This window comes from Camellia sinensis, chromosome 12 (genome assembly GCF_055761805.1).
Source record: "Camellia sinensis isolate YWXY chromosome 12, ASM5576180v1, whole genome shotgun sequence".
NCBI lineage: Eukaryota > Viridiplantae > Streptophyta > Magnoliopsida > Ericales > Theaceae > Camellia > Camellia sinensis.
The window spans coordinates 114121856-114147112 of NC_138972.1; the positions used below are offsets into that span (position 1 = coordinate 114121856).

The 25257-nt window shown below is 38.6% G+C and overlaps 2 protein-coding genes across 2 annotated transcripts; both read left to right on the forward strand.

Moving 5' to 3' along the window:
• Nucleotides 1–790: 790 nt before the first annotated feature.
• On the forward strand, nucleotides 791–11264 carry LOC145804729 (uncharacterized). The gene is made up of 2 exons (XM_082899645.1): nucleotides 791–1197; nucleotides 1276–11264. Exon 2 carries the CDS (start codon nucleotides 1341–1343, stop codon nucleotides 1977–1979), a length of 639 nt encoding a protein of 212 aa, XP_082755771.1. The 5' UTR covers nucleotides 791–1197; nucleotides 1276–1340; the 3' UTR covers nucleotides 1980–11264.
• A 10646-nt stretch (nucleotides 11265–21910) lies between these two features.
• Nucleotides 21911–22621, forward strand: LOC145803824 (secreted RxLR effector protein 161-like). The gene is made up of 3 exons (XM_082897188.1): nucleotides 21911–22058; nucleotides 22149–22375; nucleotides 22487–22621. The coding sequence occupies exons 1-3, from the start codon at nucleotides 21911–21913 to the stop codon at nucleotides 22619–22621; spliced, it is 510 nt and encodes a 169-aa protein (XP_082753314.1).
• The last annotated feature ends 2636 nt before the right edge of the window (nucleotides 22622–25257 follow it).

A 25257-nucleotide genomic window follows, 5' to 3' on the forward strand; every position in this document is an offset into this window, starting at 1 on the left:
GGTTCAACATTGGCCTGGAAGAAAGGGGTCAAAAGGGTCAGGTGACCTTAATGGCCGGCCACCAACTTTTATGGGCCTCCCAGATGTGTAGATCACAGATATGTGGTTGAAAGTTGGCAACACTAGCTCTAAGGTATTCAACATTAGCCCGAAAGTTGGAAAAACGGGCGCCGGGAGGCTCCGGAGGAGAGATAACTGGTTGCTGCAACAATTGCTGGCCTCCCGCCCTTCAGTGACCTCCCTCGGGATAAAACAGAGGTACCTGCCAAAAATGAACGAAAACCGTTGCAAAACGAACGTTCCGGGGCCAAAACACGCAGTTCGGGGTCCCGAAAATGGGCTGTTAAGCACCGAAAATGGTATTCGACCTCGAAGTGGGTTTCTCAGCCCCCAGTGTCCCTCAAAAGGGATGAAATAAGATGTATGCCAAAAATCAGAGCAATAGGAGATGGTTAAGCGGTCCCGAACCGAGGCGCACGGCCAACGGTTCCGAAAACCGGGAACCGGACTCCGAAATGGGAAAAATGGCCTACGGCCACCAAATGTAGCCTACGGACATTGAGAGATGGTCTACGGGACCTCTCCCTCCCCTCAGGAAAAGAAACAGAGAAAACCGAGTCTGGTTCGCAAACCGAGACAAGGCACAGAAAAGGGTTCGGAAGTCCGGAGGCAGGGCTTACGGCCGCGACTCTGAAACTTCTGAACGAGCACATTATGCAACATCACCAAGCGCTCAATCGGTGACGTCTGAGTCTTAAGGTCGGTCAAAAATGGGGTGTCTACACCCTCTTGACCGAGACCAACAGACCCAAAGTACCGCCACCAAGCCAAACGATTGAGACCGTGGTAGCCCTTCCATCCCAGCAGCCATCCTCATCTCGGGCGAATAAGCGTGCCCGGACTAGCCAAACCGAGCAACGACTTGTTGACGAGGACGAGACCATTCTTCCGCCCAGCCCTCAACCAAGCCCTCAACCGGAGTATTCTGACCGAGCTGACTCCTCCAAATGGGCTCCAAGTCTTACCTTTCAAAATCGAGATATTCAGGAAACTGACTCGGTTGTTGCTGAGAAGGATCACTTGATGGCTTTCAATCTAGCCAAGAGTGTTTGCCTTCCAAAAGACATGGAGCACCACAACAAACAACTAAACACTGAGCTGAAGGCCATCCGGCCGTCAACAAAATCAATGATCCTGGTAAGTGGCTCTCCCTTTTCTTTGTCTAACTTTTCTCAACTGTCAGTCCGGCTAAAGAGAGTGACTACTCTTTTGCAGGCCATTCAGAAGAACACATTGCACATAAGAAAGTGCTGGAGCTCCGCAGGACTGCCAGGCAGGCCATGGCAGATGCCGAGGCAAAGACAATCGAGCTTGAGCAAGCTAAGAAGCAGATAGCTGAGCTACAGTCCGAGAACGGTCGCTTGACCGAACTTGTTAGCTCGGCTGAAGCCGAAAAACAAAAAATTGCAGCAATGGTGAAAGACAAATACTTGCGCGAGTTGGTCAAACTTGAAGGCAAAAAAGACGCCGAAATAGCCGATTTGAAGAAGAAGGTCGGTGATGCCAACGCCAAAGGTTTCAAAGAGGCGGAGAGCCTCTACATTCCACAGTGTGAGGGGGAGAAGGACTTATTCTTTAAGTGTGACTGGAGGAGTGCTGTGGAACAGCTCGGCTGTGGGCCCGAAACCGAGGTCTACAATGCTCCGCAGTACTTTATTCCGGCCTCACTTGCGGAATATGCTGCTTCTGTCCAAGAACAATTTTTGCAGGATTTAGATGATGAAGATGAAGAAAACGAACAAACTGTTACTCCGGTAGTCAACGAGCATCAATCAGCTCGGTTGGAGGCAACGGTTGAAGACCTGACTGTTGAGCCATCGACTAATGTCGTTCTGCCAGTTTCTACTGAGATTGATCTTCCATCTGCAACCGGTGTTCAAGTTGATATTGATGCCGACCTTAAAGACCTTTTCACTTGATTCTGTACTTTTCTTTTCTTTGTTACTTTTTGCTCTTATAACCGGGCTATGGCCCCCCCTTTGTAATTGCTTTTTGATGAATGAAAAATTCCTTTTTGTTTTGAACTCTTATTTCGATTTATCTGTATGTTTGTACTTGCAATGACTTTTCCATGCTCTTTTTACTTCAAACTGTTATCTCGGTTTAATTTCCTGTTTGAGCTTGCTTTCTAATAGTATTGTGGCCGAGACACTTTAATCTGGTCTCAACTGTGTAGTCTGACTGAGCATTCCAGCCAACCACTCTTTAGCCGATGTATTTATTTCGGCTAAAAAGTACTAAGAGTTTGGTTTAATCCAGCCAACCACTCTTCAGCTTTACCCTTACTTCGGCTGAAGAGTAACAAGAGTTGGTTTAATCCAGCCAACCACTCTTTCTTTGGCTGAAAAGTAACAAGAGTTGGTTTAATCCAGCCAACCAATCTTCAGCCATACCCTTACTTCGGCAAAAGGGTAACAAGAGTTGGTTTAATCCAGCTAACCATTTTTCAGCCATACCCTTACTTCGGCTGAAGAATAATAAGAGTTGGTTTAATCCAGCCAACCACTCTTTCTTTGGCTGAAGAGTAATAAGAGTTGGTTTAATCCAGCCAACCAATCTTCAGCCATACCCTTACTTCGGCTAAAGGGTAACAAGAGTTGGTTTAATCCAGCCAACCACTTTTCAGCCATACCCTTACTTCGGCTGAAGGGTAACAAGAGTTGGTTTAATCCAGTCAACCACTCTTCAGCTATACCCTTACTTTGGCTGAAAAGTAACAAGAGTTGGTTTAATCCAGCCAACCTCTAAGTTAGTTTTTCCAGCCAACTTAGAATAAAGTGTTTGGTTATTCCGACCAAACGTCTTGCAGCCTGGATCCTTATCCTGGGCTTAGGAGGGGTGTTGGTTTGATCCAGCCAACGTCTAAGTTAGTTTTTCCAGCCAACTTAGAATAGAATGTTTGGTTATTCCGACCAAACGTCCTGTAGCCTGGATCCTTATCATGGGCTTAGGAGGGGTGTTGGTTTAATCCAGCCAACCTCTAAGTTAGTTTTTCCAGCCAACTTAGAATAAAGTGTTTGGTTATTCCGACCAAACGTCCTGCAACCTAGATCCTTATCCTGGGCTTAGGAGGTGTGTTGGTTTTTCCAGCCAACCTATAGATTGGTTTTTCCAGTCAACCTAAAGTAAAATGTTTGCAATGTTCCTATCTTCTCTAAAACTGATAAAAAATAACTATGCTGAAAAGAATCAACTTGTTTTATTGAGGAAGGAAAAAATTACACATGTTTGAAAGAGGAAAGCTAAAAATAAAATAACTTGAGATTGACAGTGTTCCATGGCCTACGGATTGTTTTGTCGTCCTTGTCTTCTAGGTGGTATGCCCCTTTGCCTGCTAACCCAACCACTTTGTAAGGACCTTCCCAATTTGGCCCTAACTTGCCATCTCCTGGTATCAAGGTGTTTCCCATCACTTTTCGCAGTACCCAATCTCCGATCTTGAATTGTCTTTGATGCACCGTTTTGTTGTATTTTCTGGATAACTCTTGTTGATATGACGCAATGTGAACTAGTGCTTTTTCTCTTCTTTCTTCGGCGAGGTCGAGCTCCAATGTTATGGCCTCTCCATTCAAGTCGGGATCAAAATTTTCGCTTCGAATTGTGGGGAGGCCAACTTCCAGTGGGATTACTGCTTCCATACCGTAGGCTAAGGAGAATGGTGTTTCTCTTGTTGACCGCCGAGGTGTGGTGCGGTAAGCCCATAAAACATGAGGAAGCTCTTCTGCCCATTTGCCTTTGGCTTTCTCCAACCTTTTCTTCAACCCATCCAAGACTACCTTGTTTGAAGCTTCTGCCTGTCCATTTGCTTGGGGGTATGCCGGTGTAGAATTATAGAACTCTATCTTGTACTCTTCACAAAAGCCTCTGAAGATTCTGCCGTCGAACTGAGTGCCATTGTCTGAGATTAGGGCTTTTGGTATGCCAAACCGAGTGATGATGTTTTGCCAGACGAACTTCTTCACATCTTTTTCCTTGATTGATGCCAATGCTTCTGTTTCCACCCACTTTGTGAAGTAGTCTGTTGCTGCGAGAAAGAACTTCCTGTTGCCGGGTGCTGTTGGAAGTGGTCCTACTATGTCCAAGCCCCACATTGCAAAAGGCCATGGGCTAGTTAATGGTAGGAGTTCTCTAGCTGGTTGATGTATTTGGTGTGCGAATTTTTGGCATTTCTCGCACTTCTTCACATATTTCTCTGAGTCTGCCTGCATGTATGGCCACCAGTATCCCTGTGAAATGGCCCTGTAAGCTAGCGATCTTCCTCCTTGATGGCTTCCGCACATCCTTTCATGTATCTCGTACAAGAATGCTTCCACTTTGCTGGGGTGGACACACTTTAGATAGGGTCCTGAGAACGACTTTTTGTATAATGCCAGAGATGGGGAAATCCAAAATCGCTGTGACTTTGCTCTAATTTTGTTGGCTTCTTTCTTTTCTTCTGGTAGGATGCCATCTTTCAAGAATAGTATGATGGGATCCATCCATGAGGGGCCTAGATTGGTGCAACATACTTTTTCTGCTTCGGGGTCTTCGATGCTTGGTCTTGGTAAGTAGTCGATGAGTAACGGATAAGGGATAGATGTATCTGCCATTGAGGCAAAGCCAGCTAGTTCGTCCGCTCTACTGTTTTCCTCCCTGCCGATTTGTTCTATCCTTACTACTTCGAATTTCTTGATCTCTGTTCTGACCAATCCTTGGTACTTGGCCATCCTATCATCCTTTGCTTCATAGTCGCCAGAAATTTGGTTTACCACTAACTGTGAGTCGCTGTAGACCATTAATTCGGTGGCCTTCATGTAGTATGCTGATTTGAGTCCTGCTAGGAGTGCTTCATATTCCGCTTCGTTGTTTGATGCTGGGAAGCCAAGATTGATTGCTTGTTCTATAACCAGGCCGTCTGGTGAGATGAGGACTATGCCAAGTCCTGCACCATGCCGGTTGGATGCTCCATCCACAAAGAGCTTCCACATCTCATCAACGAACAACTTCCAGCAAGTAGAGGGGTCGGATGATGTCATGGGGTCAAGAATGTTGCTGGTGTTTTCTTCAAGGTCCATGCTTGCTGTCTGCCCCTCGCTATCTGATTGAACCAAGTCTTTATTTGTTGGTGAGTCTTGGTTTGGTGTAGCTTGGTTTGCTTCTTCCTTACTGTCTTTAGCCTGGTCTGCCTTGGAATCTGACTGTGTACCTTCTGCTAGGGGTGGCGCTATTCCGGCGCCAACTTCCATCCCTAGTTCGGTTATGTCAGTTAGGTCGACTGGGCATATATGATGACTTCCAGGAGTAAACTCTACGACAAAGTCTGCCAAAGATTGGGCTTTTACTGCGGTTCTGGGTTGGAACTTGATGTCGAATTGTCCCAACTCTACTGCCCACTTCAAAATTCGCCCAGAAAAGTTTGCCCTCTCAAACAAAGCTTTTAGTGGGAAAACTGTGAGGACGACTATGGTGTGGGCGTGAAAGTAGTGTGCCAATTTCCTGGAGGCCATCATCAAAGCTAATGCCAGTTTTTCCAGTGGCAAATACCTTGTTTCGGCTCCCAGCAATGTCTTGCTGACATAATAGATGAGCAGATGTTGAATTCCTTCCGCACGGACCAATACTGCACTAATTGCGTGCTGGGAGACTGCTAGGTACAGGAAGAGTTCTTCTCCTGGTATTAGGGTGACCAACAATGGTGGAGAGGACACGTATTCTTTCAAGCTTTCCAGAGCTTGGTCGCATTCTTCGTCCCGTTCGAACTTGGCTTTTAAAGCTTGAAAGAATGGTTGTAGTCTGTCTGACGATCGGCTTATGAACCGATTAAGCACGGCTGCTATGCCGGTGAGATGCTGCACTTCTTTTATTGAGTTTGGTCTCTCCAAATCCTGAATTGCTTTGATCTGGGAGGGGTCCGCTTCTATACCGCAGTTGGTCACAAGGAAGCCCAGGAATTTGCCTGATCCTACTCCGAGTGCACACTTAGATGCATTGAGGCGCAACTTGTGCTTCTTCAGGATTTCAAACATCTTTCCTAGGTCCTTGAGATGGTCATTCTCATCCTTGCTTTTGACCACCATGTCGTCGATGTAAGCCTCCATCGTTTTTCCTAACAATGGTTCAAACATCTTAGTGACCATTCGTTGGAATGTTGCCCCTGCGTTCTTCAGGCCAAAGGGCATGACCTTGTAACAGTATAGTCCTCTTGGAGTTGTAAATGATGTGACCTCCTGGTCTGGTTCATGCATCGCGATTTGGTGGTAGCCTCTGTATGCATCCAGAAAGCTAAGTCGATTGTGCCCCGCCGTTAGGTCTACTAGTTGATCTATCCGTGGTAGAGGAAAGCTGTCTTTTGGACACGCCTTGTTGACTGTTTTATAGTCGGCGCAGACACGCCATCTGCCATTCTTTTTTGGCACTACGAATGTGTTGGAGATCCATCTTGGGTAATGCACTTCTCTAATTGCTCCTGCCTCCAGCAGGTTACCGACTTCTTCCGCCACTATCTCGGCGTGGTGGAGTACTGATCTGCGTGTGCGTTGGATGATTGGTCTGGCAGATGGGTGGACATTGAGTTGGTGGCAGATGAACTTTGGATCAATGCCTGGCATGTCGTAGGGTGTCCAGGTGAACACTTCGATGTTAGAGGTTAAGAATTCCAAGACCTCTAATCTCTCAGTGCTGGACAACGACGAACCGAGCAAAAAGAACTTATCCGGGTTCTTTTCATCTATTTTTACCTCTACCAAGTCCTCCACTGCTTTCTGATCCGCTGCTTTGCCGACATCTGCGTATAGCTCATTACTCTCAGGTTCTTCCACCGAATGTACATATCCTTTGGCAGCGCGGCTGCCATTCACCGTGACGAAGCATTGCTTCGACATGATCTAATCTCCATAGACTTCTTCAATTACCCCGGTATCGTTGGGGAACCGCATTACTTGGTGGTAGGATGACGTCACCGATCGCATGGCATGCAGCCATGTTCTGCCCAAGATGATGTTGTAAGTGGAGGGGACCTTCAATACCCAAAACTCCACTTGTTTCGTCACGCTTCCTGCTCTGACTGGAAGAATTATTTTGCCGACGAGCCATTTTGGCATGGAGTTGAATCCAATTAGGGGAGATACGGCAGGCGCCAAGTCTCTGTCTTGCAACTTCAATTGTTTAAATGTTTCGTAGTACATGATTTCACATGAACTACCCTGGTCAATCAGAATCCGCTTGACGTCAAAATCCTTGACTCGGAGAGTGACGACCAGGGCATCATTGTGAGGGCAATATATCCGTTCCAAGTCTTTATCCGAAAAAGACATGACGTTTGTTGCCTCTGTCTTCCCCTTCTTGATGGCAGGTTGGGCACTTAGCACCTCTCTAAAGTGCTCAGCCTTTTTGATTGATCCCCTGAGCTCGCATACACGCTCAGGTTCAAAGACTCCATGTATCACATTGATAATGCATTGAGGTGGGGTGTCGACTGGCATCCCGTTGGGGTTATTATGGTCCTAGGGGGCTGGTTGCGTTCCTCCTTCAATGTATTTATCCAGGTGGCCGGCTGCCACCAACTCCTCCAAATGCTGTTTTAATGGCGTGCAATTCTCAGTGCGGTGCCCCTTTTCTTTGTGGAAGGTGCATCGCGATCTTTCGTCATAGTCTTTTTGTGCTTCTCCTAGCTTAGCTGGCCACTTGACGAAAGGCTCATCGCGTATTTCGCTCAGAATCCGATAGATCGGTTTCTTGAATACTGTGGTTATGGCCGTGCGGACCCTCAGCCATCTTTTATCCTGGTCCTCTCCGTTTTCTCGCCTGCCACGTCCGTTTCTGTTAGGTCGATCTACCGTGTTGACCTTTGCTGAGGTCTTCTTTTCTGGTACTGTGGTCGCGCCAGATTTTGCGTTGGCACCTGCGCCATCCTCTTCCACCCTGATGTGCTGATGCACTCTTTCCATCAAGGCTTCCATGGTAAGGGGTGGCGTCATGGTGATCGAGTCCCTTAGTCTGTTCCCGACTGGAAGGCCTCTTTTATACTGTGCAATGGCGAGATTGGTGGGGCAATCCCCAATCTGGTTGAATGTCTCCCAGTAGCGACTATTGTAGGATCTTAGGGTCTCTTTGTTGCCCATGTCGATGGAGAGTAACTGGTCAATCTCCACCGGGGTTTTAGTGTTTGTTCTGAACCTTGTGACGAATGCCTCTGCCAATTGCGCCTAGGAGGCTATGCTGCCTTCTGGAAGTTTCTCGAACCAAGTCAAGCCTAGGTCACCAAGGTTAGATGGGAAGAGTATGCACATTAAGGTCTCGTTTCGCCTGTATACAGCCATGACCTGGCGAAAGTGGCTCAAGTGTGAGTAGGGGTCCATCTTCCCTTCATATGTAGTGAATTTGGGCTGAAGGAAGGCTGATGGTAGGGGCGCGTTTTCAATCGCCGGAACAAACGGCGAAGTCTGCAGTCTTGCTAATGCTTTGTCCGTTGGTTCGTAGGCAGGGCGCGGTATTGGCATTCCAACCTCGACGCTTCCATGCGTCCGAGGAGCCAACCGCTGTAAGGCAGAAACTCTGTGTGGATCCCGTGCCCTGGCATCCTCCTTGCATCGTGCTTTTTCTTCGAGCACGGTTCGTAAGTCGGATGATCTGGGTAACTCCGTCTGTCTAGATCTGGTTTGGTGCGTATGTGAGGGCCAATACGTGCTTCCTTCAGTGTATGATCTTTCAGATCTCGTCCTCTCAGACCTGGAGTGACGAGTTCTGGAAGACCTGGATTGAGTATCGCCTGTCCTGAGGCTTCTACTCTCTCCTTGCGAGGGTGTGGTATTCCTACTACGATTTTCTGAGTGGCGAGGGGGCGTCTTATTTTTGCGCCCCTCTCCTGTCGTCACTTCTTTGTTCTTTATCTGGCGCTTCAAGGCCTCCATGTCCGCCGCCATCCTCCTTATCAATTCGTCTTGCTCCTTCACGCGGTCCTCCAGAACTTGAGGATCAATCCTCCGCCTTTGCCTGCCAGGACTTTGTGAACGAGAGTGACGGGGGCTGTGAGTCCGTCTTCCCCTAGTATCTCTCCTGGGGTTATGTCGTTGGGACTCCAAGTCCGCCATGGGAGGGATAGAAGGTAATCCTTCACGCCTGGCCCCTCCATCTGGTGTTTGCCCGTCGATGGCGAACTGTGGTAATTCTTCATTGTGCGCCATTGTTCCTCAAGAGGCAAAGCTTGATCAAGAGGTTTTGTCCTATCTATTTTTTCCACAGACGGCGCCAATTGTACGGGAAAGAAATAAACTTTCTCGTATAATCCTGTTGATCAAGTCTGCGCTCCTCCGTACGTCGTCGCTTTATCACCTGAAAACACAAACGTGAGCTAGCCGGCGGGTGTGTGCCGGAAACCTCTCCGATGCCTAAGTCAATAAGCTTGACAAATAGACAAATGCTCCATGTATTCAGAAAGCAAAGTTGTGTGTTACCTCTCTAAAGGTGATGTTTGTGAGCTTTTATAGGTTTTGTGTGGCACAATCCTAATAGGACTTCTACTCCTCCATGCAGAGTCTTCCTAGGATTCATACTCCTGAAAGATAATACTTATCCTTCAACACCCCCCTCACTGCTTAAACCCAGTGAGATGGTTTTTATCATGGCCGAACTCCAACATGACCGAAGTAATCATGGCTATGCTGAGCCGTAGAGTAGGCCGAACTATCCTTAGTTCGGTTCTCCTTTTTGTTACACCTTATCTCGGTTCTCTCATGTACAAACCATGGTATGTTTAGACCGAGCTACCGAGTAGCAAGGTTCTGATCGTTCTAACCACAATACGCCATGGCCGGGCTAACTCTGAGACCGGCCTAACTCCAAGTCGCCTCCGGACCGGAGTAATATTACATTTCTCTCGGACCGGAGTAATTTTGTACCTCTCTTGGACCGGAGTAACTTTACGGCCTTTTTACTCAGCCCTTCGTATTGTGGGCCATAATGACCATCTCCCAACTCGGCCCAATTTTCACAAAAAATTACTCTCTCACTTTCCAATCTAGTAAATTGTATACTTTTATTTTTTTAATTTTTTTTTTATGCACTTTGTTTCTATATATAAATTTAATGAGCTAGCAAATAATTTGTTCTCCCTTTCTCTAAATCAGACTGCAAGCAAGTAGTTTGTTCTATCCTTGTTTTTATAAACCAAATTGTAAGCAAGTATTTTATTCTCTTCTTTTTGGTCCTTTGATATTGATATACTTTGGTTTTACATATAGAAATTGATTGGCCTACAACTGGTTAGTCCAGTCATGACAGTCAAACACTCGGCCTCCTCATGTCGTAGGCCATTCAAACGATGGCTTTAGTCCCCATATTGGATGCATCTTCAAAATATTTTTCCTCCAAAAGCTTAATAATTGGAAAAATAAAAAAATGTCATTTTTAAAAGATCCAACAAAAAAATACTTTCCTTACCGAAAAGACTAAAAGGATCTGTTTCGTTTGGTTTTAAAATCAATTTTAAAAGATATGTTTTTTAAAAGAATTTTTGAAATTTAAAAATTCATTTAGTTGTATATTTTAAAAACTAACGGGTGGCACACGAAATGCGTGTGCAATTCAAATAAGTAAAAATAAAATAAAATAATAATGAAATTAATGTTATAATATGTACTTAGCTTAAGTGGTATAAGTTCTCCTACCTCGATCATGGGTTTAAGTCCTACCAACCTCTTTGTGTAATTTTTTTTAAAATAAAAAATACTACCACGTGACATAAGGAGAGTAAGGTTTCACTAAACCAATTGAGAACTCTAACTTAATAATAGTATAGATATATAGTTTTGTAGTTGGAGTTTTGTAATTTGAGATGATATGTAATTTTTTTTTTTTTTTTTTTTTTGTAGGTGTGAGAGAAAAAAATGATTGATTGATATGTATAATGTGAGAAAATAAGAGAGGAGAGAGAGAGAGAGAAAATAATTAATTTATGTGTAGGATGTGAGGGAATGAGGAGATAGAAAAATTTATTAAAAATAATTTTGAATAAATTATAAAACCAAACAATTTTTAATTTTGAGCGCTCAAAAATTGATTTGAACGTGAAACAAGCCCTATGAAATTCATTTTTTATCAAGTCCCAGTCAAATAATCTCTGTCCAAAATTCTTCAATTGTAAAAATTGAAAAATATTCTTTATCAAGAGGCCCAGGAAAGAATTTATTCTTTGAGTAAAATACATAATCACACAAAAAAAAAAAAAATCCTTTTCTGAAGGATCAATAAATAAACACTTCATATTCAAAGCTCAGCTAAAAAAATCATTATCCAAAACTTCTCCCAATATTAACGCTTAGAATTTTAATTACAAGATGGGCAAATTGCGATAGTAATTCATGTATTTTGGTTCTTATGTCATTTTTGTTATTATAATTTCAACTGACACAATTTTGATTCTAAATTTATGATTTTGTTTCAATTTAGTCTAATTGATTGCAACTCTTAATATTTTTTTATGAAAAATATGCATATAAGTGGTATGTGTCATTTTTTTGGAGTAAAATTATAATTTTACTGACCTCAATGAGTAATCTCAACCAATTTAGTACTTATTTTCAGTCAAAAATACTAACGACATTATCAATTAGATCAAATTGACACAAAATTTAAAATTAAGGATCAAAATTGTGTCAACTGAAAGTATATGGATCAAAATGACACAAGAGACAAAATGTAGGGACTACCAGTATATTTGTCCTTACAAGAATTAAACATATAATTTCCATAAAAAATTTCATAATATAAAAATTAATAAATTTTAAAAAACCTAATTTTCCTTAACCTCATGAAAGGTTGGGCACATCAAAACAACATCCCCCAAGCTTATCAAAAAAAAATGGCACGCAACCATTTGAGTTTGGTAGGAAAATATTTTATGAAAAATATATATATAATATTTTGATATTTGAAACAATAAAAAATAAAAGTTAACGGAAAATATTTTTTATAATCAACATAAAACAATTTTATATGGACAAAAAATATTTTTCACTTTAAAAGGTAGAAAACGTTTTTCGGATTAAAATCTTACCAATGCCTCCACACTACCACTGTCATCTCGCCTCCACCACCACACCACCATCACCACGGCTACGACCACTGCCACCATCACTACTTTCGACGCCCCACCACCATGCCACCACCTCCACCTTTGTTTAACCACCACCACTGAATATAGAAAAATATTTTCTCTAGAAAATATTTTTTGAATTTTTTTTTTTTGTAAAATATAATTTTCATTTAAAAATATTTTTCGCTCAAACAAACAGAACATAAGATTACAACGTAGTCAGTTTCATTTCCCCTTAATTTTTAAAATTTAATCCATATTATTCCATTAATGCATCTTAACAAAAATACTAACCGGAAAAAATTAGAACTTGATGCATAAGCCCTCACACGTAAAGTAGTCACTACAAAAAATTAAGGTTTTAGAGACTAAAATTTAGGAATAAAATTATTTTTTAGGAACCAAATATTTTTGTTGCGAAAAGTATCGTTACTATATTTTTAGCAACGAAAATTAGACATTAGTGATGAATTATTATCTTTTTGGGGCCAAATTTTTTATTTCAAAAAATAAACCATTTTGAGACCGGATTATTTTGTTCCTAAAAGTATATTTATTAGTGACATTTTCAAAATTTTGTCGCTAAAAGTCTTATTTTTGACTTTTCGAGACAACTTTTTAGCATTTATCTTCATGATGATAGAAATTAGTCTCTAAATGTCTTTTGTAACAAAATTTTCACTTTTAAAGACCAAAACATTTGATATCTAAAACTCTTATATGTTGTAGTGAGTTCTTGTTTTGATTAATTCCACCAATTCCTTCTTATTTGTTATTTTGACTTTGTTGAGTTTGATGAAATTTTTTAAAAATACTTATTTTGTGTTATTGATTTTGAATAGTATTAACGTTAGGAATTAAAGTGTAACAAATCACATAATTTAAGGGAAAAAATGGAACAATTAAAAATTGGGACAAAAATAGAGTATAATGTATCCTTTGAAGATCATTAGCGTGGGTAACCCATTTTTAATTACATTTTTTCTCAAAACATTGAAGTAGTTTGAATTAACAATTAATAACATAGAGAACTACAAATAAACTCCCAAAGAAAGAGATACCCAAAACGATTGCAAGGTGAATAGGACCCTCATGCAGGTAGGAGGTATCAAACTCTTGACCTCTTAGTATGGTGCAAGAATTCTGGTCAATGGGCTAAATTCTGTTAAATGTCAAGTGCAGGACAATTGTTGCCAAATTTTAAACACCATGTGGCTGGTTAAATTTGCTTTGATTTCTAAACACTATGTGGCTGGTTAAATTCGCTTTGTTTTCTAAACTAAATTCCAAGCTAGTAGATTGTTTTATTTTTATTTTTCTTCTTTGTCCTTTGATACACTTTTTGTATATATAAATGCAAGGAACAAGTAAGTAATTTGTTCTCCCTTTTCTCTAAATCAGATTGCAAGCAAGTAATTTGTTCTCTCCTCATTTTTTTCCTACACCAAAATGCAAGCAAGTAATTTATTATCTTCTTTTGTCATTTGACATACTTTGTTTCTATATAAATATAAGGATTGGGAGGTAATATGGAGTACCATATCATCATTGATCTTCTTGCTTTCAAAGTCATCACAGGCTACAAAATAGAGGTACGAAAGAGTGGTTTTCTTTTCTTCTTTTTAAGAATGTATATATTTTTTCTTTTTAATTAGTTGGCATTTTCTAACTTCTATTTTTTAGTTTACATGTTAGCCACAATAAGAATTTAATATCATTGCAGGAGTCACCAAGTGAGATTCTAACTTCTATAAAGTTAATCTTGATTTGTCCTACATTATTGTTTATGAGAAACAACGTTGTTTATGAGAAATGTTTTTCGAGGTTCAAATATTTTGCAAAATAATGTAGAAACAATTATATGGTAGCTTCAAATGAAATTTCTTACTTGAGGGGGTTACTTGCAGATCTCTTGTTGTGGTTCCCTACATTGCTAAGCCCGTTTAAGACCTTGTATTTGATTTTTCAATAGGTACATACGCATATAATTAATGTTGAGAGAGGGTTGTGTCGTTCTAGTTGGGCCCACTTATCAATTTTACTGATTGAATAATCTATCGATTTATACTACATATGGTCCTATTTGGTGTAGCTGTTAAAACAGATTATAGATTATGACTTTAATCAGAAGCTATTAATTTGTTTGGTATAGTTGTTGGATTATAGATTTAAGTTACTGTGTAGTGTTTGTTAAATAAGCTGTGAAGTAGCTTTTTCAATTAACTTTTATTTTTTATTATTCACTATTTGTCTACATTTCTCATAAAAAATAATAATAATATTTTATAGTCCATTTGGGTCTTTTTCTATTTAAAACAAAAAATAAAAAAAAAATCTAAGAGTATAACCGTGAATTAAGATGTCCACAGCAGAAGCTGATAATCAGAAGTAAGGGGTGAGCAGCTTCTCAGAATCAACTTTTTTGACTTAAAATAAGTTGTTAGAATCAGAAACTGTTTGAAATAAGTTTAACCAAACAGTCCAAAATAACTTTTTGAAAGCCAGAAGCCATAAGTTGGCTCAAAAAAGCCCCACCAAATAAAATAAACTTTTCATCTGAAAATATTTTATGAGCTCCAAAGTATTAATCTAAATTTATTAAGTTTTTAAATTTTAAGAAATGCACATGACATAGAAATATTGGCCATCAACCATATCTATAATTTTGGAATTCAAAAATATAAATATAGAAAGTCAAAAAAGAAATTTAGGGTATTGGTTAGGACTTTGTGATGATTTATTATGGTTGTTATTTATTTATTTATTTATTATCTATGAAAGTCAGTAGTTATTGTGGTTTTTTATTTTTATTCTTTATGTTATGGTTGTTATTTGGTTATGACTAAAAACGTCTTTGGTTATGACACAAGTGGCGTTTAATTATGACTTATTTTGATGTTGACTATGATTTATTGTGGTGTTAATTATTACTCATTAGGGTATTAGTTATGACCAATTTTGATTTCTTTAGTATTGACTGAAAATGGTTTGGTTAAGACACTTTGTACTATTGACACCATAAATTATTATAACTTGCATATGGTGCACAATAAGAAGAAAAAAAATAAAAAATGAGTTAGTGTTGTAGAAATTTTTGAATATTCATTCTCTATTATAATGTGTTACCACGATAGATATATATATATATAATTTATATGAAAAATGATATACAAGTCCACTTTTTATAATGTATAAGTGAGATAATTGGTTGATGATTAGAAAAAATATAAGAAAAAATGTTATATTAGATATTCTAATTGAGTGCCACATCTAATTTTTTAAGTTGAATAGCAATGTTCAGTTCATATTTACCCATCTATGTTTACTTATAATAACTTAATTTTCTTTGCATGTGGATAAAGAAGAGAATGGTGTGATGAATCTGATTCCGGTATCGTGGAAGATACTATGGGATGTGTGGAAAGTTCAGATGCTGGTTCTACTTAGTTTCACTTTACAAATCATTCTTTTCGTCTTTGGCAAACGCAGAAAGAATATATTGTCACAATGGATTAATGTGATTGTCTGGTTGGCCTACACAATGGCCGATTGGGTGGCAACTGTCGCCCTCGGCAAGCTCTCTCATACCCTAAATAATATTCCTAATCCCAATAATACATTACAGGCATTATGGGCACCCTTTCTTTTATTGCATCTTGGTGGCCCAGATACCATAACTGCTTGTTCTTTGAATGATAATCAATTGTGGATAAGGCATTTTTTGGGCATGAGTGTTCAAGTTACTGTGGCAGTTTATGTCATTGTTATGTCTTGGAGGCATTTCTGGTTTTCATTTATGTTAATCCCGGCATTCGTGGCTAGAATTATTAAGTACGGGGAGAGGACATGGGCTCTTAAGTTAGCATGCCATGATGAATCAAAAAACATTGTACCCTTTTATGATCTAAGAGGCCCACATGGTCTAGCTCGCTTCATCGGAAAAAGGACATGTGAAAATGATTTAATAATGGCCCACAATCTAGTGATGGAATTTAAAGATTATAGAGAGAATTATGACATTCGTTGATCTAGTTTCAAACTACGGTATGGACTGTTCATCTGCCTAGCTCTTTTGTTACTCTTCTCTATTCAGATGTAACCCAGTTTGGTGATTAATATACTCCCCTTTTCTGATCCAAAAAAAAAAAAACTACGGTATGCAAAACTAAATCCAGATGCAATAAATCTGGATGATTATATAGAATGTGAGAATGTATTGGAGGTTGAAATGGGGCTCATGTACGATTTGTTATACACAAAAGCACCCATAACATTTACCAAGAGAGGGTGCATTTTTCGCTCTATCAACTTCATGTGTACAGTGTCTGTGTTGGTAGGACTCTTCCGGCTTATCGCCAAGTGGCACAAGCAGCACTACTCCATGGTTGATATTGTCATCACAGGGGCACTATTGGTCGGAGCTCTAGCTTTGGAGATTTATGCAGTCATTTTGTTATTATTCTCTGATCGGGCAATGCTTTGGCTAATTAAGCGCGGCAAAGGCAAATGGGAAAATCAATTGTGGCAAAAATTTCCTTGGTTTTTTGGAAAGAATAAGTGGTCTAAAAAGATAGGGCAAATTGATCTATTGAAAAAGGAAAACAATCATAAAAAATGGAATGGAATAATTGGGAGGTTGGGGATTCAAGACAAGTTCTATAGGTACATGCATACGACTAGTGTGTGTATCCCTCCGAAGCTATGTCCCATGATTGTTCAATTTATTTATAGAGCCACAGCTACAGACAACCTTATTGACTTTGGGTGGCTTAAGGGGTTTATTGGCTCTACACCTTTTCATGAGCTAATTTTTTTTATGCACATCATAACAGATATATGTTGCCATTATGATGATGCATACACTTCCTATTAGGTTAAATGTGACCACATCATAATATGGTGTGCCTCTCCATACTTGATCATTTCCAATTGGCTAGTGTATTCCTTCCCGCAAGGAAATGGAACAATCTGGTAAGTTAAGAATTTGAATTTGAACACAATGGGCACATTGTTTCATGACAATTGTGGTTGTAAGTTTGTGTACCCAAAGGTTGTGACCTTTGGCATGGTTGCCATTGTGTTTATAAAAGCAATGGCAGGATGTGTTTTTCATATACAAGTTTTAGAACCATTGAATAACCTTTGCTTCCGGATTATTGATTCCATCTTGCATGATAAATACCCTCACGGGAATTCCGATCATTTAGCCATTGTAAAGTATATCTTTTAGTGGTATCAAAGCCTGTTTACACATTATCGCAGATGTCGAAATATAGTCTAGAAGAACAAAAATTTTCCAAACTCTTTTTACCAAAAATTCAGAAAATCATTGATTGTCAATCTTCGGCATTGGTTATTTCGGTTTGTTTATATAATCATCATCAACGTATTGTATTTCCAAACAACTATCCGAAGAAAATAACTGTTGGTGGTGCTATTGTTTCAAACCTTGCCGAAAGTGAGTCCGAATTACACCGTTGGAAACAATTTTACAAAATATTTTTCGCTTCAAATTGCATCTCCAAATTGGCACCATCTTGTTCTTCTCAAAATTTTGATCATGAAAAACGGAGAAAATTTGATCCAGAAGATCCAACTTACAGTGTTTGGTCTCATACCCCCACCGAAGAAGACGATCGGAAAATTCAGTGCCAAGAAGAAGACTTTGTTTTGCAAACTAAAAGGCTTGGGCTGAATTCAAAATTAAAAAGAGGGCCCAAAATAAAGTTTACTGCAAGGAAATCAATTCCTTTGGACCTAAAAATTAAGAAGACATTTTTTGGGCCAATTCAGAAATCGGCCCAAGTCTGCCAGGCGGAGCCCAGCAACCCAAAGCCTCAAGGACCACCCAGCCCAGCGACTCAGCCCAGCAGCCCAAAGCCGCAGCCCAGCGTCTCGCGCCCAGATCCGCGCGTCAACCAAGCGCCCAGCACACCGCGCCCAGACTTGCGTCCGTCTGCTCCGCACGACCCGCGTACTAACCCGCGCATTGATCCGCACGTTGACCCGTGCGTTGACCAGCGGTTCAAGACGGTTCAAGCCGGTTCAGCCAAAACATTGAACTGACAGATTGGTTCAAGGGGTTTTTCAGCTCGTTCTCGTTTATTTCAAGGCCGTTTTTAGTCATTCAAAAGCCAAAATTTCCAGAATTTTTCTAAGAATTTTTCTATGGGTACTTGTTCTACATTTTCAAAAGAAAAATTCAAGAAGAAGGCTATCCAAGGGTGTTACCAAGGAAAACATCCACAGAAACATTGTTTCAAAGGCACCATTGTGTTCCTTGGGCTCGTAACTATTATTACGATACTCATAAGCAAAGTGTTGGGTTTAAAAGGCCATTGGGTTTTCATCATTCTTCTTACCCAAGGCAACAGAACCGTTCTGTTCCTTCACATTATTTTCATCACAAGGGCCGATTCAACAACTACAAGGCTTATCCTTATTAAGACCTGTTGTTGTCTTTAATTTTGCTTATTTTTATTTTTAGTTTAGTATTGTAATATTCACATTTGAATTTTCATAGTAACACATTTTGTTTTTAATATGGCTATTAAAAATACAATGGATTCTTCGAGAACCGAGATGCTTAATGGAAATAATTTCCGAACATGGAAACGCCACATTTCTTATCTTCTTACACATGAGAAAACATTGTATACTTTATCCACTTCTAAACCAGATGATGATTCTAATTGGTTCCAAAATAAATGGATAGAAGATGATGTAATGGCAAAGGCAACTATGTTACATAATATGAAAGATAACATTATTCCGCTCTTTGAAGAACATGAAACTGCAAGACAACTAATGGAAGCACTAGAAAGTAAGTATGGAGTTCGATCGGATACTCAAATTCAATCGCTCTTGAACAAATATAATAACACTCGTATGAGTGATAATGATAGTGTTGGTGATCATGTTAATCAAATGGAATTAATTGCTAAAGAATTATCCAACGCTGGTCACTCTTTGTCGGACAAGATGCAAGTAACTACCATGCTTAATAGTCTTCTATTGTCTTGGGATCATGTTATCACATCTCTAACTCATAGCGGACGAGAGATTTCAATGGTAACATTGCCTATACTCTTAGTTTTGGAAGAAGAACGGATGAAGCATAGGCGTAAAGAAGGATTGTCTTCTAACTTGTTGATGGCACAATCTTCACCACAACCACAGAATAATACCCACACACCATTCAACAAGAAAAAGACGACTTCTTTCAAGAGAAAATGGAAGAAGGGATTTCAGAAAGGATGGAAGAAACCGCAAGAATGGCAAAACAACAACATCACAAGCATCAGATAGGTCCATGTTACAAGTGCGGTCAAAAAGGTCATATCAAAGCCAATTGTTCTCAGAATAAGCAGAAAAAAGATCATAACCTTGTTGCCATGACAATTTCTAAAGTAATGGTGCTTAAACCTTCATCAAATTCATGGTGGATTAATTCTGCTGCAACTAGGCATAGTGTGCAAAATAAAGACATGTTCATGGAGTTTACTGAAAAGAAGGTTGATGAACACAGAATCTACATGGGCAACAACTCCTATAGTGATGTTTTGGGTATCGGCAACTGTCAATTCTCTATTAATGGAACTTCTATTGTGCTTCATGATGTGCTTTATGTACCCAACATTTGGCGAAATTTAATTTCAGTTCCGATGTTAACTCAAAAAAGTTTTGAGATTAGTTTTAGGTTTAGCACAGTATTGATTAAGAAATGAAGTGTATTAGTGAAATGTGTAAGAGTGAATGACATGTACTCTCTTCCTATTGATAATAAAGTATGTATTTCTGATTATTTGCATGTTTCTACTAATAATAGTTCTTATTTGTGGCATTTAAGGTTAGGTCACATTAATGAAAATAAAATGTCTCAAATGTTTAATAGTGGCTTATTGCCTAAAGTATGTTTCGATGATTTTGATATATGTGAACCATGTATCAAAGGCAAAATGACTAGCAAGCCATTTTTCAAACATTGGAAATCGTCAGAATTACTCGAAATAATTCGTTCGGACATTTATGGCCCTTTAAGAACTAAAACTCATCGAGACATGGAATATTTTATTACTTTTACTGATGATTATTCAAGATATGGACATATCTACCTTCTTAAACACAAATCAGAAGCAATTGACAAGTTTAAGGAATATAAATTAGAAGTAGAAAAGCACCTTGGTCAGTTCATTAAACACTTGAATAATGATAGAGGTGGCGAATATGAAGCTATGGATTCTTTCTGCAAGGACAATGTGGCATAAAACATTTGTTTACAATGCCATACACACCACAACAAAATGGGGTCGCAGAAAGATGAAATCGTACTCTCATGGAAATGACAAGGTCTATGATGGCTCATGCTAATCTTCCTATTCATTTTTTGGGAAAAGCCCTGTCCATCGCTGCGTACATATTAAATAAAGTTGAAACAAAAACCAAACCTCTAACTCCTTACGAATACTGGCATGGAACTAAACCTAATGTTCAAAATCTCAAAGTTTGGGGATGGAAGGCACATGTGCTTATTCCCAAACCTTTAAGGGATAAATTGGGAAGCAAAACTTAGGAATGCAAGTTTATTGGTTATGTCGAAAATGGGAGTGGTTATCGTTTTTTCCATCCGAACGTGGATTAATAGAAAGTAGAGATGCTATTTTTCTTGAATTCACTGATCTTGTTACTCCTATTGAACAAATTGAATTGCTCTCTAAAGTATCTCAGGATTCTTCTCTTCCTTCTTTGTCACACAGTCAACATATTCTTCCCGAACCATCTAATAGTGGGAGCAAACGCAAATTACATGACGTTACTTTACCTGCTTCGAATCCTGAGATAAGTGGGAGTAAAAGAGCAAGACATCCATCTACGTTTTTTAAAGATCATTATGTTTTTCAAGTTGAAGAAATTAATAACTTAGTGGATGATCCTACTACTTATAATGAAGCAATGAGTAGCAGTGATGCTACTCAATGGTTTGAGGCAATGAATGAAGAACTTGACTCGATCAAGAAAAATGATGTTTGGGAATTAACCGATCTCCCGAATGGAAGAAAAGCCATTGGTTGCAAATGGGTTCTTAGAAAGAAATTCAAAGTAGATGGAAGTTTGGAGAAATACAAGGCCAGGTTAGTAGCCAAAGGATTCACTCAACAACCTGGAATAGACTTCGTAGATACATATTCTCCTGTTGCAAAATTTGCCTCTATAAGGATTCTAATAGCGGTAGTAGCCAGGATGGATTTGGAATTGCATCAATTAGATGTTAAAACTGCTTTTCTCAATGGAGAATTAAAAGAGGAAATTTATATGATTCAACCTGATGGTTTCTAGAACCAAGGCAACGAGGATAAAGTCTACAAGTTGAAGAAATCTCTATATGGACTTAAACAATCTTCAAGACAATGGTACTTGAAATTCCACCAAGCCATTTTAGAAATGGGCTATGTTGTGAGTCCATTAGATCACTGTGTTTATATCTGAAAAAATGATGTCAAGTTAGCAATATTATCTTTATACGTGGATGACATATTGTTAGCAGGAAATTGTCCAGATATGATTATAAAAACCAAAACTTTCTTAGCATCTAGATTTGAAATGAAAGACATGGGTCTTGCAACCTATGTTCTAGGAATTAGAATTTCAAGAGATAGAAATTCAAAATTATTATATCTAGATCAAGAGAAATATCTAGACAAGGTACTCAAAAGACTTAATATGAATAACTGTAATTCTTTAAGTACGCATGTTTGCAAGGGACAAAGTCTTAGTAAAAGTATGAGTCCTCAAACTAAGTCTGACATTGAGGAAATGAGAAATGTCCCGTATGCTTACGCAGTAGGCAGCCTACTGTATGCTATGACAAGCACTAGACCTGACATCTGTCATGCAGTCGGATTGGTAAGTCGATTTCAACCCAATCCAGGTAAGGAACATTGGCAAGCAGTCAAAAGAATATTCAGATATTTAAAAGGTACTAAAAATTTGAAGTTATGTTTTGGTTTATGTGATCTAGACATAAAAGGATACACTGACGCGGATTTTACAGGAAGTGTAGATGATAGAAGATCTACTAGTGGTCATGTGTTCTTGTTTGGTAGAACAGCAGTTTCTTGGTTAAGTAAGAAACAGAGTTGTGTTGCAAAGTATACTATGGAAGCTGAATACATAGCTTACAGCACAGCCGTTAGTAATGCGGTCTGGATAAAACGATTTGTTGACAGTTTACAATTAGGTATACCTGTCAGACCGGTCAATATGTTTTGTGACAATCAGTCTACCATCTCATTAATTAAAAGTGGAGCAAATAGCTCTAAAGGAAAACATATTTATGTAAGTTACCACTATATTCAGGACATAGTGGAGAGAGGTGAAATTAAAGTCAACTATCTACCCTTAGAAGAGATGGTGGTTGACCCTATGACCAAAGGGTTGTCTCTGGAAAAATTTAGAGAACATATAGCTGATATGGGATTAAAAAATACCTAGCTAAGTGGTTTAGCTACTTATATAAGAGCATAATCGGATGACTCTGGGGACGCCTGGATAACCGATGTTTTGCGACTCTATCTTGCATGGAAACATGTGGTTGGTCAGGTAACAAGATAGAGGAACTAACAAGGTACGGATATCATAGTTAGCATGAGATGTAAAGTCCATAATATGCAACGTGCTAACTAGATGATATTGTCTGCTTGATCAGCAAAAAGCCATTGATAAGGTGTGTTAAGGAAAACCTTCAGGAATGGGTCTTAAAGGAAGTACTTAACAATAATTTCAGTGCAGGTCGACACATGAAAAATGTGTACGACTGAAGTTGTCAATGGTGATTGGGAATGGACTATGAACCCATCACTGAAAATTGATGTCGTTCACTTGTTATATAGTGAATTGAAGTCATCTGGAATATGTTGTCAGTGGGAGAACACATTCGTACGGGTGCGGTCAGATTGGTGACAAAAACGTGCGCACGTATGGCCAAGTCACAATCAGACGTCGATCTATGAGATAATTTCATAGATAAAAGTTGGCATGTGGCAAAATTTTGGTACCAAGGTAAACATGATCAACTTTGGATTTTTCACCTCATTATAATGTGATCAAGTGGGAGATGTTAGATTAAATGTGACCACATCATAATATGGTGTGCCTCTTCATACTTGATCATTTCCAATTGGCTGGTGTATTCCTTCCCGCAAGGAAATGGAACAATATCGAAAGTTAAAAATTTGAATTTGAACACAATGGACACATTGTTTCATGACAATTGTGGTTGTAAGTTTGTGTACCCAAAGGTTGTGACCTTTGGCATGGTTGCCATTGTGTTTATAAAAGCAACGGCAGGATGTGTTCTTCATATACAAGTTTTAGAACCATTGAATGACCTTTGCTTTTGGATTATTGATTCCATCTTGCGTGATAAATACCCTCACGGGAATTCTGATCATTTAGCCATTGTAAAGTATATCTTTCACTTTCCAACTCATGGCCAAGTCAAAGTCAGATTTAGAGTCGGTTACATGCATTTTCGAAAATACTGCTCACTTATCTGGACATGATGATGACAAGGAAACATGCAAAACTCTATCACATTACATGATGTATCTACTCCTCACCTTCCGTTCATTGTTGCCTGTTGTTGTATCGGATAGTCAGTTGATACTTGTCATGGACAATGTCAAATTGTTTTCCAGGTATACAGGAGGACGCATGTCTCCCACGGAAAATCGAGTAGGATGCAAAATGGAAAAAATTAAAAAGACGTATTTATTACCTTCGGATATATTTTCTGACCTCATCGATGAAGGTAATAAGGAGGTGAAATGGGAAAAATTGAAAAATGTGTGGTTGGCCATGTTATGCTACGCTGCAATTAGCTGTCCAAAAAATTACCATCTTCAACAGCTTAGAGAATGAGGCGAGCTCCTCAATTTGGTTTGGTTCCTTATACCGCAGTCTTGTGCATTTTATGGCGTCAACACCTTCGCTCTTTCTTCAATAAGTACTTTCAATCAATGCCGCAAGTCTGAAGGGCGAGGCCAGGTGTTTTAGGAAGATAGTTAAAAGCTTCAAAATGGATTAAAAGCTAGCTTTTGACTTTTAACCTATGTTCCCAAAAAGTTTATTTATATTGGTAATATTTTATTTTGTCTATTTTGGTTGTTTTAAAAAATTAAAGATCCCATTAAATAAAATGGAGATTTATTAGAAAATCCATTTTCAAGTGTTTGTATCTCAATTAATCCATAACATATTCTTATATTCCAATAAGTCCTATTATTTGAATATTTGAACTACCAAATCCCAATTTTCATATTTAAATTATTTTATAGACATTTGTACCCTTGCAAATAGTTTTTGAACGGTTAGCAATTTTGTGATGCGAACATTCATATTTTACAATGTGAATATTTACATTGACGTGTGAATGTTCACATTAATAGTGTGAACATTCACATTGATGATGTGAACATTCACATTGACAGTGTGAACATTCATATCACGAAACATTCACACTGTAAATGTAAATATTATTAGGGGTATTTTGGTAACTATGTCACTCATAAGACTTATTGGAATATAAGAAAATAATGTGGACTAAATGAAACATAAGTAGGTGAAAAGGGATTTATGAAAAAATGCCCCTAAATAATAATAAAAAAATGTTCAATACAATATTATTATATTATTGGTATCATCATCCAATAATATCTTGTCATTTATCTTTTCATGTATATATCGCAATATAGTTATATTTTGAGTAAGTTCACCCCATACATGTAAGTTTGTTAGTAGATAATATCACGTGTCAATGGTAAAACGATATCATCATTATACTAAATTTTTACTCTAAGTAAACAATTTTCAAAAATAATTTTTGAGTTTTTTGTTTTTTATGTTACTCATCTTTGGCGAATTTTTTAAACATTTTAAGCAGATTTTTTTTTTTCCTTTTTAGATTCACTTAATTTAGATATACTTAAAAGTAAAAATATTTGTGATTTTTTTTTATATAAAAAAAATAGACTAAATATTAAAAAAAATTCAATACATTTTTCACAAAAAAATTTATTTTTAGGTGCATATAATTGACTAAGAACAACAAAATACAAAAAAAAAAAAAA

Coding starts and splice junctions, on each gene's coding strand:
- LOC145804729 (XM_082899645.1), top strand. CDS start 1,341: ATGGCAGATGCCGAGGCAAAGACAATCGAGCTTGAGCAAGCTAAGAAG.
- LOC145803824 (XM_082897188.1), top strand. CDS start 21,911: ATGAGTCCTCAAACTAAGTCTGACATTGAGGAAATGAGAAATGTCCCG. Junction 22,059..22,148: donor TCGATTTCAACCCAATCCAG/GTAAGGAACATT, acceptor TATGTGATCTAG/ACATAAAAGGATACACTGAC. Junction 22,376..22,486: donor GTTTACAATTAGGTATACCT/GTCAGACCGGTC, acceptor CACTATATTCAG/GACATAGTGGAGAGAGGTGA.